The 18456-nt window shown below is 42.3% G+C and overlaps 2 protein-coding genes across 5 annotated transcripts in view; one reads left to right on the forward strand and one right to left on the reverse strand.

Moving 5' to 3' along the window:
* LOC106563270 (pappalysin-1) overlaps nucleotides 1-11688 on the forward strand; it is a 126945-nt gene extending 115257 nt beyond the window's left edge. For all 3 annotated transcript variants that reach the window (XM_014128709.3, XM_014128710.3, XM_014128712.3), the window contains exon 22: nucleotides 5563-11688. In XM_014128709.3, coding sequence (XP_013984184.2) covers nucleotides 5563-5667 — 105 coding nt within the window. In that variant the 3' untranslated portion in view covers nucleotides 5668-11688. The remainder of the gene's footprint in view (nucleotides 1-5562) is intronic.
* A 2723-nt stretch (nucleotides 11689-14411) lies between these two features.
* Nucleotides 14412-18456, reverse strand: part of LOC106563268 (astrotactin-2) — a 537304-nt gene continuing 533259 nt past the window's right edge. For both annotated transcript variants that reach the window (XM_014128700.3, XM_082958176.1), the window contains one exon: nucleotides 14412-15757. In XM_014128700.3, coding sequence (XP_013984175.2) covers nucleotides 15520-15757 — 238 coding nt within the window. In that variant the 3' untranslated portion in view covers nucleotides 14412-15519. The remainder of the gene's footprint in view (nucleotides 15758-18456) is intronic.

Here is an 18456-nt window from a genome sequence, read left to right on the forward strand (position 1 = left end):
CTGTGGGGGCAGTGACTCAGCTGGAATCCTACTCAGGGTTGTTGTTCCTAGCGCTGTGACACAGCACATGATAACAAAGCCCTGCCAGCTTACTGAAGATAACATCAGAACACCCCCTCCTCCACTTCTCCTCCTCCTTCTCTCCTCCAGGCAAAACCTTCCAGCTTAATTTCCCTCTGTTCTTTTCTGTTCTTTCGTGTGAGCGCAATAACTGAAAGAGAGGAGAAGGGGGAGGGGCTAAAGTACTTCCCCGCCACCCCGTGTTTGTTTTTGTTCCTTATCTCCACTTTTTCTCTTTCCCTCCTTCTTTCTTTCTCCTGGAGATTTGCATATTAAGGAGTTCTGGATGACTTGCTGTGTATTATTCTGATCAGGGACTTTGAAGGTGCAAGGCAGGCTGCACAAAAGGTCACCACAGGATCCCCCTAATGACTTCAAGCTGTTGGCAGGCAAAGGGGGAGAAGGGGGGGGGGGGGGGGAAGAGGGATGAAGGGAGGGTATGGCTGAGACTGCCTGCCTGCCTCTCTGCCTGCCTGGGCCCTTTACCTTTCTCCCAGAACCCCATAGAAGGAATTCCTTCTTGGGAAATGGGAGACACCAGGCAAAGCAACCCTCCCTCCTCCACAATCATACTGTGGCTGTTTGTTTTTGTATTGTGGACTGTGCCACTTTGGTGACTTAAGTGAACTTTTGGGAGCACCCCCACCCCACGCCTACACCTTCCCATTCCCTCCATGACCCATATTCTTCCATAATATGGCCTTGTTTTCCCTGTGTCATTATTTCTCTGTTTGTCTCCTTCCAGTTTCATAGAACTCTTCCTTTCCATTGGTTTATTCACTGAGACGGGGCGTTTTGCTCCTCTCCCAAACATGCACTTTGCAGCCCGTGTTTTTCTCTAGACATTGCTACTAGTGACTGTTGCTGTGTTTACATTTACTCTAACTTCTACAAGTTCCACCAGGGAGAAACTTCAAAGAGACATACCTTTTGAAGTTTAACGAAAATGTTGATACACCAAATTAAAGAGAGAAAAAAATGCAGCTAAATAAATATGTCAGGCCAGGTGAGGTTTGTTCCGTGAAAATGACTGAACTTTTTTGTCGCTCTGCTAAATTTCTACTCAAACAAACACCAATTTAGACTGACACATCACACCTTTACCAAAAGGTCATGACTGAGTCAAATTTAGCAATAACAACCGACATACATTTTCTCTTAGTTCTTTGGGGTTTTCGTACACTTTCTATTCTTTCCCCTGGAAATGACCCTCTCAGATCTTAAAGGCAAGAGTTCAACCAATTACCCCATAATGCAGTGTTATTGTTCTGGGATTCTGCATCACTTCTATAATCCTATCAAGGTTGTTCAGTTTATATGAAGCAGTAGTGATTGAATTGATGACCTTGGAAGTGTGTAGAGGGCAGAAAATGTTTCCTGTTTGTTGACTTTCCTTATGCAATATGCAATTCAGGCAATAAAAAGGCCAGCCCATCCATACTGGTCCTTCCTCTGTGTCTCACCTTGTTTGGGGCTAGGCTGCAACCACACAAGGTTCCACTTCCACTTACTCTGGATGCCTTGAAACCTGGAAACTGATCATTCTGGGAAATGACATGATTGCATAGGACACAACTACCTGGGCAGTTCTATTGTGAACCATTGCTCAGAAGAGATAGACTGCTGTCAGTTTCTTTCTCAATGGAAGCTCTGAGCATCACTGAAGTGTCTTTGATTAAACCATCTTGTGCTCTCAAGTCCTTGGGCATCCAGCCCTATCATGCCCCATTCAGTTTCACTGCGGTCACAGCGTATATTGGCTAACTGCATGTAGAGAGGGCGCTGCATCAACAGCTCTTATTTTTAAATGTCTGAGGGCAACCGAGTTTGACTTCGGCTCCCTGTGCCAAGACCCTGCCAAGGCAATTAAGGGAAGAGAAGCAATGGCGGGGGCCCAGGGCCAGGGCCCAGCAGGTACGGAACCAACACTTAATGCTTGCCGACCAATTCTGGTCGGCAAGCATTAAGTGTTGGTTCCGTACCTGCCTTCTTTTTATAAGACTTAATTATCAACGTATGCCTTTGCTGCCACGCAATGTTTACAGCAATAAAACCCCATCCCTAAACGAGCAGCTCAGGCCTTCCAAATAGTTTCCTTTAATACTGGTCTTAAAGGGGGAAGAGAGGAGGCATGGTACGGACCAGGAGTGGGGGAGAGTAGGATGGAGGTATGGAGAGGATTGTTGAACAAAACAAGCTTCTGGGAGGTGGGAAGATGGGGGAGGATGGGGTTTCTCCACAGCTGAGCAAAGATAGGAACTCTCCAGGGGAAACACGCTCCCAGCAGGTTTAGGAGCCTTGGCTGTTTGCTCACGTCGAGTGCCGGGCGCTATCGAAGTCAAAACCTGCCCTTCTCTCTCTCATTGGATATGTCTTTCTTTCTTTCTCTTTCATTCATTCATTCTTTCTCTTTATTTCTCTCGCTCTCTCCTCTCTTGCTAATTCCCTCTCTTGTATGGACTCTCTTTCTCTCTTTATCTCTCCCTTTCGGTTTTTCATGCTCTCTCCACTCTCTCCCTCTTCCATGTATACTTTCTCCCTTCCCCTTTCTCCCACTCTCTATCCATCTCTCCTGTGTTTGTTGTTATAACAACATGTATCTCTGTGTAGTGAAGAGTGATCACCAGTGGTTCTCATTGGAATAACACAATTAGTGCTGGTTTGTTTTATCAGCTTGCCTGTGTTCATAGAAGTTGAGGTTATGTGGATAATAATGATACAGAGAGGTGACCATTACACTCAATGTGTTTAAATACCAAAACAAAGCTTGATTTCATATGTGAGATTCCCTTTTTCACGATCTCTAAACGAGCCACTTAGAACTGACAGGAAAAATGTAGCTTATATAATGATACATATTTAAGCAATAAGGCAAGAGGAGGTGTGGTATATGGCCAATATACCACGGCTAAGGGCTGTTCTTAAGCACAACGCAACGCAGAGTGCCTAGACACAGCCCTTAGCGGTGGTATATTGACCATATACCACAAACCTCCAAGGTGCCTTATTGCTATTATAAACTGATTACCAATGTAATTACAGCAGTAAAAATAAATGTTTTGTCATACCTGTGGTATATGGTCTGATATACCACGGCTGTCAGCCAATCAGCATTTAGGGCTCGAACCACCAAGTTGATATGTTATATATATATTTTGTTATCAATTGAATGTGTTACCTAATGAACAGGGCTGGGTGTTTTGTTGTTGTTAATTGTGTGTGTGTGTGTGTGTGTGTGTGTGTGTGTGTGTGTGTGTGTGTGTGTGTGTGTGTGTGTGTGTGTGTGTGTGTGTGTGTGTGTGTGTGTGTGTGTGTGTGTGTGTGTGTGTGTGTGTGTGTAAAATTAGATTTGTGTGTGTTTGTGCACACAAGATTGAGAGTAGTCCTTCCCTTCCACAGCCTCCCTACCCCTCAAACACTTTCCACCCCTGAGCATAGACTGACACGCACATAGGTGGGGCCTGGCATGATTCTAGTCTGTTTCTGGAGGTGGGGGTCATGGGCTCTGATGTGCCTGCTCTTTCACAGGGGCTTTCATGTTTCTGTGGGTGTCTTCCTGGGACTTCCACGGGGCCCCTGGCCCCCACTCAGCCCCCGTTCCCAGCCACCCTCTGAGATCACTGATCAGGGCCAGATGTGGCAGCTGGTCCAGCCACCCTGGAGGTCAAGGTCACAGGAACCCATATCAAATTTGACACCCACCATCTCTTTTGACCAGATAGAGAGATCCTCACACAGAGGGAGGGAGTAAAAAGGGTGTGGTGATAGGATTGTGGGAGAGAGGGATTGGGTGGGAGGGGGGAGCGAGTAGAGAGAGAATGGGGGCTAAACTGACAGAGAGGGAGAGACAGGAGGGAGAGAGAGAAAGTGTGAAGCAGACAGCAGAAGAGGGTATGGAGGAACGCGAGAGAGAAAAGGGAGGAGGAGGAGGAATTGGGGCAGTGTGTTTTTTGCCTCATGCCTAGATCTAAAGAGGCACAGAGTAAACCCTGTTCATGCGATTGACAGCTGTTTCTGAAGTGTGTCCGGCCTGTGCTTGTAAAGTCATCACATGGAGGGCCCGTTTTCTCAGAAGAGCCTGGTGTTGGCCGCCCAACCCTCGCCCATTAGGAAATCCCTCTCACAAACAACTTGGTTTAATACTCCATTTCAAAGACGGACCTGCGTCATCGTGCCTCAGCCACTGGTGCACTCTCCCTCTTTCAGCCCCAGTGCCCCAATGTTTACTCTATAAACCCCATGCCCCTGAAGGCCTTGAGTCCCAGACAGGCTATTGGTGGGCTTCCCTGGATGTAAGTTCTCTACTGTACTGTATATACCACCCAGGGTTACCACGACATTGGAGGCCATAGGGGAAAGTCTTGATTCTCGAGGGATCCTCTGTCCAATGATGTTCTGAAGAATCTTGCACTTTTGCTGTTCTTTGCTCTACTGTTCTGTACTGTATGTCCTTCTTAGCAGACAATAAACAAGCTACTTGTGTTGGCCCATGACTTAGTGAATTTGATGTTATTACCGTAGTCAAGGTTAAGTTGTCCAGTATGTTGCCGTAACAACAAACAATTCCATTTTCAGATAATAGGAGGATGAGACACTGATTGCTGAAGTCTGAAGTCATCCCATGCCAGCCAACAGCCTTCCTGATTGTGCTAGCTAATAGGCCTAGTCTTTCCTAATGACTCAGTTTATTTGTTACCCCATTGCTGCTTTATTTGTTGCGGTAGCCAATGTTTCTCTACCGTCACTGCTCTGGCCCTTCTGTCAAAGCCACCACTTAGAACCCTAATAGGAAAACGAGACACAAGCAGCACACCCACATCCTTCTGATAAGCTGGGGGGGGGGGGGGGGGGTGCAGAATGCAGACGTACTCTGGTCTAAATCCGCCAGGCGCTGGCTGGAGACACATGTGTTCCTAGTTTCGAGCGACTGGGGATGCATTGTGTGTACCCAAACAGCTGAAGCAGGCCCTTGGAGAGGCAACACAGCAGCAGCTGGTGCTGCTGACGCACCGGCGATGTGCGCCTGTGACGTCAAACTCTACACACTGGCAGAGGCCTATGGTAGGCCGAGTCTATTTAGAATGTGTTTCTGGGCACTCGTCACTTCATGGAGGATTGACACTTCACAACACTCGTAGTACTCCACCACATACCGCGACGGGATTGGCTGGCAGCAGTTGGCTGGTGTTTGTCAAGCGGCGTTTCCCGCTAGTGGAGTTGACGCTGAGGCATCTAACACTATTACCACTGTTGTTAATGGCTCTTTAGGAATGTATCAGCACTCCTACAGTGCCACAGTCCTCCTAAAAGGGTTGGAACCCTGGATAAATGTAATACAGACTATTACGGACTATTATACTAGTATAATAATACTATAAACATCATTCACACTACGTATGTACAAATCCTGTAACACCCAAGCATTATTCATAGAAATTTAATTGTCTTTGTTTTTGATTATAGATGTAACATTGTATGTGTCTCTCTGTGTGTCCTTGCCAGGTAATCCCGTTCCCCATGTCCTGTGACATACGGGAAGACTGTGCCTGCCGAGACCCCAAAGCTGCAGAGAACAGGAAAGATGAGCACGTTCACTCCCTGGGGTGACACCACCTCCTTGCCCCCCACCCGACCCCCGAACCCTCTCCCCAAAATCACCCAAACCTGGACTGGGACCGAAGGCGACCCGCCGTCCCCTTCCTCGCCCTAACCTCCTCCACATGCTGCTTCACAGGAGTAGCTCTCCACCCATACTGCACCCCCCTAACAGACACCTGCCTCCGACTTCTCCACATTGGGAAAGATGAACAGACCAGACTAGATAGGCTATAAGGGAAAACCCATTTCTTAAAGAAAGGAAAGAATCTGCAAAGTCACCAACCACCAAAACATCTACAGCAAGAGAAAAAAAGAAAACACAAATACAAACATTTTTTGGAATGAACGATATATATAAAAAATGACCCCAAAACAAACCCAGACTGGATAGCATGCCTTTGTTTAGTTTGGTGCCATCTTCCGTGTCCATTTAATACCGTACAATCTCATATGATTCTCTTTCAGTTCCCCCCTACCCCCCAAAAGAAAGTGAGATATGTTATCCATATGGAATCTTATTTTTTTGGGGGGGGGGGTGTATGCTGAAGTCATCAATGGTGGCACTGATTGACAGACAGAAGGACTATTGCCAAAATAACAGAGTGTATGAACGCACTTGACGTGTCCTCATGTTGTTTTGCTCCAGAGCTGGTGAGAGTGCCATTCCTGGAGATATCACAGCACAGGGATCAGGCTGACAGTTCGTGCCCTCTGCCTTCTCTTGATGGAAATGCCTTTTCTTTTTCTTCATATATCACAGGCTTAGAAGCTCTGCTCTTACACAGATGTGAAATAGGATATAGGCGGCCATATTGATAAAGAGATTCAAACCAGAGAAGTCTAACATATTACAGGAAGTGACATCACATGCAATGAAGACATATTGCAATGCAAAAAAAAAAAAAAAAAACGGTTAGTATGGCTGCTCCTGCTGCTACTACTTTTGCTGCTACTTTGCCATATGACCAACTGCATACTATTACTACCCAGTGAGGTTGGACGGAGCCAGCCCCGTCTGCCTTAACGCTTACCTCCTAACACCATGCATTAGTGGACACTTGTATCTGCATGTACAGTACACTCAACTCGAACCTAGAATAAACACTCCTGCAACATTGCAAATGGTTAGTAGAGAAAAAATACAGTTGCAATTGCCCCATAATGTTGATGTCTAACCTCAGAAAACATAACACCTCACATTTCCATTTCCATACCCTTTTGGTTTATGCAGTCCAATAGGCCTAAGACTTCATAGGTTATTTGTCTATCAGAGAATATACCAGAAATGTCTCACCAAAAGCAATGTTGACTCAATACAAAATTGCAATACTTATTACTGAGTTTAAAATGACTTCAAGAATGTGATTGACACTGAAAACACAGTTAGAACCTGGTGAATGTAGTCAATGTTCATTCACAACTACATCCTCAAACGGTTTCCAGCAGCATAGCATAGCCTTCACCTCAATAGGCTTAGTTAAACAGTACATACACATACAAACAACATGGAGGCTTTCCTCATTTTAGTATAGACATCTGGATGTATTCGTTGTCAACAAGTAGCATTTAGAACAGCAGTAGTAGTAGTACAGTTTATGCCGAAGACACTGTTGTCTTCTTCTCTTGAGCCCAATGGCTTGACAGACTGCATGTGTTTAGTAGCCCAGCTTGGCCTTTTCTTACCTGCATTAGTGCTGGAGGTGCCATCCCTGGCACTAGTAGTGTGACTTTTGTACCTATCCCCCCATTAACCACACAACAACCTTTACTTCAATAGACTCACCTTTCATAGCCCATAAACAAAATGTGCAAATACAGACACACACACACACCTGTATAACTGAGTCCTCCTCATCAGCATATTGTCATGAAGGCTGCTTGGCATAAGGTCCACAGGCTGCTGCTCCATGTTTCAGCCATCGCTGGGCTATCTGGTCATAAATGTATACAACCCTGTGTATTCCTCTTAGGCTGCGTTCACACAGGCAGCCCAATTCTGATCTTTTTTTCATTAATTGACCGATCACATCAGGTCTTTTCACATCAGCTCTGAAAAAGACCAATCAGTGAAGAAAATATCAGAATTGGGCTGCCTGTCTAAACGCAGCCTTAGGGCTTTTTTCAGTCCATATCTCGGAAGTTCAGCGTCACAGCTTGATTGAAATTTAAAGGCATTTGTTCCCGTGTTAGCGGAGACTGCATTCACTGTAAACGCTGCATATATCGACTCAATCGGGAAATAACCTTTACATTTTTCTAGCGCACAATCTGTAACGCTTAGAGCCCTTGAATAGAGCCCTAAACTCTCTCATCTGGTATGGACCAATGGGATGGTCCCTTTGACTCCTCAACATAGGCTGCTATAAGGCATTCCAGAATATTCCCATACACCTTTCAGTTCTGACCAATCACTGGTCATCATACAGACTGAGTAGAGAGATAGTAGGACAATACCACATCACACAGTAAAGTAGGGAGACATTTCAACGTCAAATGTACAATGTAAATATGACATTTTCAGTGTAATACTGCTTTTTACGCCCGTAGAGGTGAAAAAAAAACTAAAACTTTACAATTGTTCTCCTGTTAAATTTTCTCATTTGTTTCATTTTTACAAAATGTCGTAATATTTCATCAGTATTTGTATTATTTACCTCAGTTACTGCACTTTTAGGTTGCCTTTTAAGAAGAAAAATATAAGTCAAAACGTTTAGAAGCTGCTATTGTCAGAAAGGTGATTTGAAAAAGTGTATGATGTTTTTGTCATTTGACACTCCTATGCTATTACTATTAGCTTTCCTGTGATTAGCATCGTTGTATTCCCACTCGTATCCATTATCATATGATTACGATATTATTGTATCAAGGCTATATAACCTGGGACTTGCGCCATTTTTTAAAATGTAGGTTCAAATATAAAAAAGTCAGATGTACACGTTTTGAATTATTATACATGATATGAAAGCATTAATGTATTTTGTGTTCCTCCTGGTTAGGAGACAAACTTTACATTTTTTCTCCATGGTTTGTGTAATGCAACATCTTATGTATTTGATGCAAATTGTGGCGTGGAAACCATGGAACCATGGAGAACGGATAACTAAATGAAGAAACTACCCAAAAAAAAGTGACTCTAGAAAGTTGCAGAATTTAAAGACTTTAAAAACCTGAGTGAAGGAACTGTGGAGACTACATTCATTGTTATATAGCCTACATCAGCTTTGACAATTGTGCATTTAACACTTTATACAATATATATCCCTGGTAAAATGAACTGTGTTATGTTGATATAATCAAATGGTATGAAATAATACTCCAAATACTGCTGCTTTCATTAGAGATAATACTAGTAGGGAGAGATTTAACAGCACTACACAAAGCCAACAACCGTACTTTGGATTATCATCATCTGCCAACACTCCCACAGGATTTCTAAAAAGCCATCCATAGACTAACCCAAGGGTTATCTTGCCATTGGACCCTCCCTTCCCTCAAACTGGACAAACATTATAGACCTGTCATCTCTTTCACCCCCCCCCCCCCCCCTTCTTTCACTTATCTACAGCTCCTGTCTTTGACACTGTCTTGTGTCGTCATCCTCATCAATGTCATTACAAAGTCCGGAGACCAGAAACAGTGACTCTCTGAGAAAGGGATATGACAGTCTTTACAGAATGTGACTGCTTCTGTGTCAACATGTACACAGCCCATGATATATGGTCTGGCTTTAGTCTTCTGATGTGTTCTCTGTACTGGACAAGGTACTGTTCCAAAGCCATAAAGCCAGGATGTTATGAAATGAAGTTTCAGATGTGATGTTTTGTATACGAGAACATCACCTCTCTACTGTAAGCCACCACAGGATACCTTTGCTGTACCTCATGCCTGTAATGTTTGCTGCTTCTATGTGTTGGTATTTAGTGATTTTTTGCATCTCTTAGCAATGGTGTAAATAGTAGAACTATTTATTGAGAGTGTTATACTTTTTTAAGTTATATTTAATGTTCATGTAAATTATTTTTTACATTGCTCTTATAAACAGACATATTGGTTGTGAGTTAAAAACGTTTTTTTCTCTTCCTTTATTGTCATTTTATTTCTGTCACAATGTTGTCACAAAGCGCTGGTCAAGGTCGTTGTCTCATTGGTCACTGGGGTAGATAGACACTACTCTCGTCCAATGAGGATTCACCACATGTTTATGCAGTGCACAAGTATAATTTTTTTTATTTCTATATTGCAAATCCAGAATGTTCTGTCATTTTCCACATTTTATTTTATTCGATAACTCTTCAATCGTAAGCTGAACTTGCTCAAAGGGGAGAACCTATATCATGTTGAAGTAGGTAGATCCATACTCCATGAACTCTGAGGAGTGGTCAGGCAGCCAGGGGTGCTCCAGGTGGGTTGATGATAGAGGGGTAGAGGAGGGGAAGGGGTAGGATGGGTGGAGGTGGGCTGCTTTTCCTGGCGGGCCTGGGTATTTGTCCAGGTGTAAAAACTGTGTACACACAGAGCTGCCCCTGGGCCAGGACCGATGAGTCTAACTTTCTCTTGGAGGTGGCGGCTGATCACTGCAGCACTCTCCTCCTGACACTCCGGGCCATCCGTCACTGTCAGGAAGAAGAAACGGCAGGCTGGCATAGCGGTCAGGTCGGATAGGGAATGCCTTGGAGGTTAGGTGGGCCACATGGAAGAGCAGGGAGGAGGGATAATTGGAATACTACCTAACATATGAGCCCTAGTGCAGCAGGCTGAAGAACTGCCCTGTCCTTCACTCTCAGACCAGAGGAGTAAAATAAATCAACATTTGAAATGCATGGCAGAGAGTCCGTTTCAATGTCTTTAAATTAATGGTGGAAAAAGTACCCAATTGTCATACTTGAGTAAAAGTAAAGATACCTTAATAGAAAATGACTCAAGTAAAAGTGAAAGTCACCCAGTAAAATACTACTTGAGTAAAAGTCTAAAAGTATTTTGTTTTAAATATACTTAAGTATCAAAAGTAAAAGTATAAATCATTTACAATTCCTTATATTAAGCAAACCTGACAAACCATTTTCTTTTTTCTTTATAGATAGCCAGGGGCACACTCCAACACTCAGACATATTTACAAATGAAGCATTTGTGTTTAGAGAGCCAGATCAGAGGCCGTAGGGATGACCAGGGACGTTCTCTTGATAAGTGCGTTAATTTGACAATTTTCCTGTCCTGCTAAGCATTCAAAATGTTACGAGTACTTTAGGGTGTCAGGGAAAATATATTTATAGTAAAAATAACATTATTTTCTTTAGGAATGTAGTGAAGTAAAAGTTGTCAAAAATATTAATAGTAAAGTACGGATACCCAAAAACGACTTAAGTAGTACTTTAAAGTATTTTTACTTAAGTACTTTACACCACCGCTTTACATACAGTAGACATAACTTATTTTAGCCCATTATTGTGAATGGGAGGGGATTCTCACCAACACAAACTAGCTACATACCAGGCATGAGTAAACAGTTGAAATTCTGTGGTGTTAGCTAGCTTTGCTAAAAGCAGTAAACTTTAAGTACCTCAAGTACCTCTCACAGGCTCCTGATTAAAGAATGGTCCACTTGTGTTTATTTCTTATTCCCACGCACTGAAATGAAAAATGAATGGTCCTTTTCTAAGTGGAAAGTATAAAATCTAGTATATACATATTATGTGGATATTTAGTGGTATTATTGCAATGTTTCGTACCCTATTGTTCAGCATATATATTTTAAGATGTAAATAATTATATTCTATGATGATTGTATTTGCAAAACCATGTATTATCTGTTTGGGGTAGCTCTTGGATTTTTACCAGAGGCAATATAAGAAAAATACATTGTGCATTGTCAACCATCGAAGTACCACCTGAAAGTACAAAATAATACAATACCATAATGCACAACACAGGCTTTATACAAACACTGTTGTCAATTGTCTTAAAACAGTCATATACAAAATCAAACGTAATTTATTTGTTGTCAAGATGAATAAAGCGTCATGTGGTCAGTTTCTGGGTCTCGGAGCAGTCAGTTGAAAATAAATGACCAAACTGTTCCTTCTTTTTTTGGGAGAGAAAACAAACAAAACTAGAGGAAAGCATTCATTTGGGGAGAATATATTGTTACAACACATTCTTCTTATCAGACTTGGAGGATTTTAATTAAGTGATAATGCCAGAGAAGCCAGTTTGGAGGATATATTGGCATGGTGTTGTACCAATATGTCCTCCAAACACCGGCATATCACTTTCATACAACGGGTTACCAACATATTCAAATAATGATTGACATATTTTCATAAAAAACGTTATTTTGATGAATTTATTCATACTATTTCATGAGCTATAGTCCCGACACAAATCTCAGGTTGCTACCCAAGCCGGCTGGTAGTTTGGTTTGGTTGCCAGAGGCACGATCCAGTCATTAAGTCTTTTTGTTCTGTATCCGTGGATGTGACCCAGTCGTTCTAAATTTTCCATTGCCATACTGCATTTACGTTTTAGTCATTTAGCAGACGCTCTTAACCAGAGCGACTTACAGTAGTGAATGCATACATTTCATACAATTATAATTTTGTTTGTATTTGCCCCCCGTGGGAATCAAACCCACAACCCTGGCGTTGCATACACCATGCTGGCGTTGCAAACACCATGCTCTACCAACTGAGCCACAGGGAAGGCGACATTCATATCCCTTGCTTGCTAGCTAGCCAACTACGGCTAAGTTACAGTCACATCAAACAGTGCAGCCACTGTGTATTTAAGCTGTTTTCTAGTGACATTTATTTGGATACATCCATAACAATGCACCATTTCGCCTGGCATCGAAAATGTGCTCTCTCGTCAGCACACTGTTGTTTGAGGAGCTAGCCAACAACACAGCTAACACAATCACTTCAAACTGAAGCTGGAAAGACTGCAAACTAGCTGCATATCGTTTCGTTTACCTGTTTTCTATTGACATTCCTTTATATTTATATATAAAAATTATACAAGCTGATTCATGATTTCCACTGCCTGAGAAAAGCTGTCTGCCTGTCTTTCTCGTCCCGACTTCCGACACGTTAATTACTATGGGACAGCTGGAGATCCAATTTCAATATTGAAACAATGTTGCAAATGTCGGAGAGACAGACAGCAAGGTTTATACAAAGCTCCGCTGTTAAAAACCAAATGCTAGTCTAAAAGAAATGGGAGATAATATCAAGATGCTTTCTGTAGTGGAGATCAAGTTTATAAATTGCCTGGCTGGGCTGATGAGACAGTGGATTGTGCAGTGAGATGGAACAGAGTAAATAAGCATTTCAACGTCATAGCTTTAGCCGGTGGTAACTTGTGGAATAGACAACGGCTGGAATGCGGTTTTAACCAATCAGCATCCATTATTAGACCCACCCGTTGTATAACAGTGAACACCATTCCCCTTGAACTCACTCTCATGGACTGAATGGCACCAACCAAACAACACCTCACCTATCCTTCCTCAATACCACAGGTATTTGCTTACTCTTTCCCACTTTTCAATGGATTTAGAACTGACCCTCCCCCACACTGTAAAGGTATCCATCAGTACCGCTCTCTCTCCCATCCATTCTGTTAGGTCCATACACAGCATGCACTTTTGCAGGAACATACAACAGATCAGACTTTTGTGTTTCAGACGATATTTCCTCATATTCTTTGTTTTTTCGGTTGCTATTATACTTCCGGTGCTCTGGTACATGGCAAGCAGGTGTCTGATGAGCCGTACTATATTTTCATAAGAATGGATCTTCATTCACGATGACTATCATGTTAATTTCCATGTCATGTATTGTGTAGAAATAAAACACTGGTTAAGTGTTGTCCATTTGTCCTTTATGAGTTTCCAATACATTTGAAAAGAAATATACATTTCTACATATAACCTGACATTTTCCGATACTAGGCTCATGATAACCTTGTCTAATATTATAGATGACTATACATAGCCAATTTCCTAGAGATCATACTACAAACCTTGTATTGTATGACCCCTTGATGTTTACCTAAATGTGCATTGAAGTGTTACGCACCTGGCCATCCTCAATTTGATTTTATGGATATGAAAATGTCAAGAGCTACTATCAAAACAGTAGTAATGAATGAAGTATGAATCCAAATTTAGGGCCTTCATTCCTTGACATGGAAACCTGAGTGCTGTTCTTGGCATCCCAGTGACATTAATGGCCTAATTTGCGAGAATGAACATCAGGCTACTGATTCTTAAAGCACAGTTAATGTTGCATGAGTGGAAAGAGACTGGACTTGAGTGTAAAGGAATAGTTTGTGGCGTGGAGATGGAAAAATAGAACGTTTCCCAGCACAAACACACACAGAGGGCGAGAGAAAGAGAGAGATTTTACCCCTTGGAAATGAATGTAAATATTTAGTACGAAGTCCACTAGTATAATGGGTCACTATTGACGGTAGAAAACCTCCAGTGCATGTTGTTACTTACCTACCGTAAGCAGAGGGAAAGGCTAGCTGTTGTAGGAAAGTATTCACAGCTAATCCTGAGGGACTTTACATACAAGTTCACATTTGCAGCTGTTGTATTTGAATAATTCCATGAGAGAATGCATGTGTTTTGGGTTCATTATAATCTTTCACTTTCCCTCCAGCCCAGGGACTGTAGTGTAGCCTATATTGCAGATGTGAATCAATTGGTTAAAAAGAGCTCATTTCTCCTTCTTGTGGAAAATAATGCTGATGCTTGTGGTATAGTATTTAATATTTCGCATTCTTTCGAAAAAAGACAATCAAAGCCACATAATAATACATATGTTATGTACAACTTTATATTTACAATATAATAATTTACTATCACAATTGATATAACATGAAATGCAAATCAATTAAAAAACAATGAGTTGGATTTTTATGTCCATGGCTCTTGAGCGATGGAAAGTCAAGTAAAAGTTTCCTTGAAGGAAGGGATCCTAAAAGATCCATACAATCAAACAATCCATACATTTAGCATAAACTCTTGAAATTCTTTAAAAGATTTTCCTATAAAAATGTTTGCTTTTCTCTTTTCTTCACTTTTCTTTACCAGATGACCACAATAAAGGACTATTTATAAATATGTATTTTCCCTGCGGTTTTGGAGCTCTCCATGTCTGTCAACTTGTGAGGAGATAAACAACAACAAACAAACAAAAAATGAAACATGGCTAGTTAAGGACTTTTCTAACTGCCAAGCATTATTCACACACCATACAATACAGCTGATAACATCACAATCCAGCTCGAAGTGTTTATAATGAAGACTACAGAGAAATCCTATGTTGTCTGCTGTAAAAAGACTATAAAGCGTTGTTTAAGTGGTGATATACTCAAGTATTACAAATGATCAAAATAAAATCGAAATGATAATACCACTCTTAACGGTCTCCTTCCCATCGCGCCAGCCAAGAGGAGAGACTTACAGGGAGTTGTTTTTCGTTTGTTTGTTTGTTTCCCTGGTAAGCCTCCAGAGCTGAAGCACCATGACAAACTGCAATATTACATTCAGTATTTTTTTCCAACCAATTTGCTTTGGGTTGAATGATAATTTACATGCTCACACCGCTCCTCCTCATTGATAGTAGTGGTCAGTAGTCACTGGCATGTACATCCAAAACGTCTTTCCTCTTCAAGCTGTTCTTAGCACTTTTTTCTAATTTCAAAAATGATTTTTGAGGGCGTTTGACAGTAATTATTCTAACAATGTCCAGTGGGGTTGAGGTTTCAGGGCTCTCCTGGTTTGGAAAAACACCAGTCAGTGGAGAGACCAGAAGCAAGGAGGAGCAGGCTACCGTGGTGTCGTCTCGCGGCCTGTCTCATCGGAGCTTGGCGTTGCCGTATGTGTTGCGCTGTACTGAGATCAGTTTCTCCATGCAGGCAGTGCGGGTCTCTTGCAGGGAGCCATGCCACACGCTGCTAGGGGGCTGAACCTCCTCGCTGCGACAGAACATGTAGGCCATGGTGTCGGTGCGGCTCTGGATGTAGGCGCTGTGGAGCAGGGCACGGCAGTACCGGCTGATCCTCTCCACCCTGCGCAGGATCAGGTGGGCTTTTCTGGGGGGGGGGGGGGGGGGACGCATAACAGTCATTATTAGTATTAATGTCAGAATCAGCAGCACTGGCATTGTTTGTCATCATTTATTCTTCTTCATGGTGATATAAATACCGGTAGCAATTCACACTTTACAGCTCGGTAATAACAGGGTAACCAGAGGATTGCCGTTTCGAATCCCCAAGCTGGTTGGGGGGAAATTTGCAGGGAGTGAGCCGGCAACTGGAGGCTTCAACATCCTGTATACTATCAACTGCCGTTTTGCCCTTAAACAAGGCCATATTTGCTCCAGTGGCACTGCTATGGCAGCCTGTGATGTGTGTGTGTTTTTTGTCAGGTAGTGTATATAATTATGCCACACCCCGTGCCCCCATCATCACCACCACTACCACACATCATCATCATCATCCTCATCATCATCACCGATACCACTGCAGTAACTTGGCAAACTACTATACCTGCACATTTACTTGTAACTATTATTTTCTCAAATAAGTCTTCAACAGCAGTCTAGAAAACAAACAGGTTCATTCATGTGTATCTGCAGTGTGGGGTAGTTGCAGAGCAGGTTTGATTGAATTCCAGACTAGAGTAGAGAGGAGGTCTGTCTCTAGTCTGTGTTGGCAGCCTGCTCATGTTCCTGGCGAGAGGTGGGTATGCTAGAGGCCAGCTCAAGGTAGACAGGACAGGCAGACAAACTGCTGTAAGCGTGCCTGCACGCACACACACACAGGCAGCGCAAACAGTGTGCATGTACACACATGAACACACACACTTGGATTCATTCCCTTACAGTACTTGACATTCTCACATACTTCATTCTCAGCAGTGAAGATTAAGCTCTTCTGTGTGACGTGTTGTTAGGTAGATATGAACAGATACAAATATCAAAAATAGATAGCTTTGAAGAGGAAGCATATTCCATTTGTTTGGAGAAGTGGGTGTCTGTTAAGCATCAGCATCAGTCTTTGGTTAAGCTAGGAGCACAGACAACCTTTTCACTTGCTTGTTAGAAAAAGGGCAAACGTTTTTCCTTCTTTCTCTCTTCAAATTCCACTGCCTACAACAACATAACATCAAACATATGAGCAAGTGGGCCTCGTGCAAGAGGGTGAATTGAGGACTGGTGGTTAAGAATGCCTACATATTCATCAAGAGAGGTTCATATTGGAGATCATAACTCACAAAGTCCTAAAGCTACAGTAACAGAGAGGCAGCCCTTTTTGTTTTCTTCCAGCTGTATTCATTTATCTTATCAGGATGGTGAAAGATGATCATACAATTCTGAATAAAAGCCCATTTGTTCATCCAATAAATAAAATAGAGTAACGTAAGCCAGTAGCACCTTTCCAAGAGAATAAAACACTCAAGACAAAACTGTTGCTACAGCAGAAATGACTGAATATGAATACATACAGATGTAGGGTCTTAATTTGATCACCCTGTTGGAGGAGAACTATCCTGCAATGCAGGAAATGTAAAACTTGCAGTGTATTTGAGGTTTAAAAAGGCTTCTGAAGTTTGTAATTTCTACTTTGAAATTGTCAGACTCCATTAATTATAATACACATAATAATTTACATTTCCCCTTGCTGCAGGATTATTTTCCTGCTGTAGCAAACTGGCTCAAATTAAGATCATACATCTGTATGGAAACCAAAGAAGAAAAACAACCTGCATAAAGACACAATAACATTGAGCACAATTTAAAATAATGCATCGATATAAACACACTGTACAGTACATGCACAGTATGGCGAGAGCAAGAAATATGTTTGGTTGTGCTGTGACAATGCTAGCGGTCGGTGGCTGGGTCTCAGTGTAGCTCCGTCGGTCTCCGAGATTTTCTGACATAGTGAGTAAATGCTGAGTGGTCACATTTCACTTGGCCACACTGTTACCTTTTAAAAGGCACCACCGATAGAGCAAACTCGTATATTAACCCAACAAGGCCCTGCCCTGCCAATTTCGGCCAGTAAATAACCCTACACTGTCAGTTATCCAAACGCCTTCTTCAGGAGTCCAACATACCCCCTACTCTCCCCCTCGGTCCCCGCAAAAGCCACCTTCAATTTCCAAATCACAGAAGAAAGAAAAAACATAATCTTCCTTTAAGACAAACTTTTTCCAAATGTATGATATTATTTATGGCTGCCGGAGAGCACTTCCAGGCAATGGGTGTGGACAAAACAAAACACAGGGCCTGAAACTTTAAACCTAATGTTGCCATCATCGCAAAACTATTGAACTGCTGGAGTTCTAACCTGGTGTCTGTCCAAATGTTTTATTTTTTTCGGCCGGTAGTCTAAGTTTCTCCATCTCCATGTCATGCTAATGTCCCCTGTGTCTATTCACATAAAACTGCTTTGTCGGGGGTGGTCTGTTTCGGGGGGCAGACCGAGGCAGGGTTCAGCAGGAAATCTTTATGAGAATGAGGAGGAAATGGACTTGAAAGTTTAGTTAGTGTTCGTTGACTGTCAAATGTAGTGTTTGGCTTGGCGTAAGAGCGGTGTTTGGCATAGAGGCTGTAATTCGAAACAAGTATGTAACCTCATAGTCAAAGCTGACCTTACCAATTCACTTCCCCAAATAAACACTTAAAAAAGGCTGATTGCACAAATCGGCTTCTGCTTACAGAAGGCATGCATAGATAGGAAAACCCAAATACCCTAATCTTCAAAAGTCATTGGGGACATCTATG

Source organism: Salmo salar, chromosome 11 (genome assembly GCF_965601325.2).
Source record: "Salmo salar chromosome 11, fSalSal1, whole genome shotgun sequence".
Taxonomy (NCBI): domain Eukaryota; kingdom Metazoa; phylum Chordata; class Actinopteri; order Salmoniformes; family Salmonidae; genus Salmo; species Salmo salar.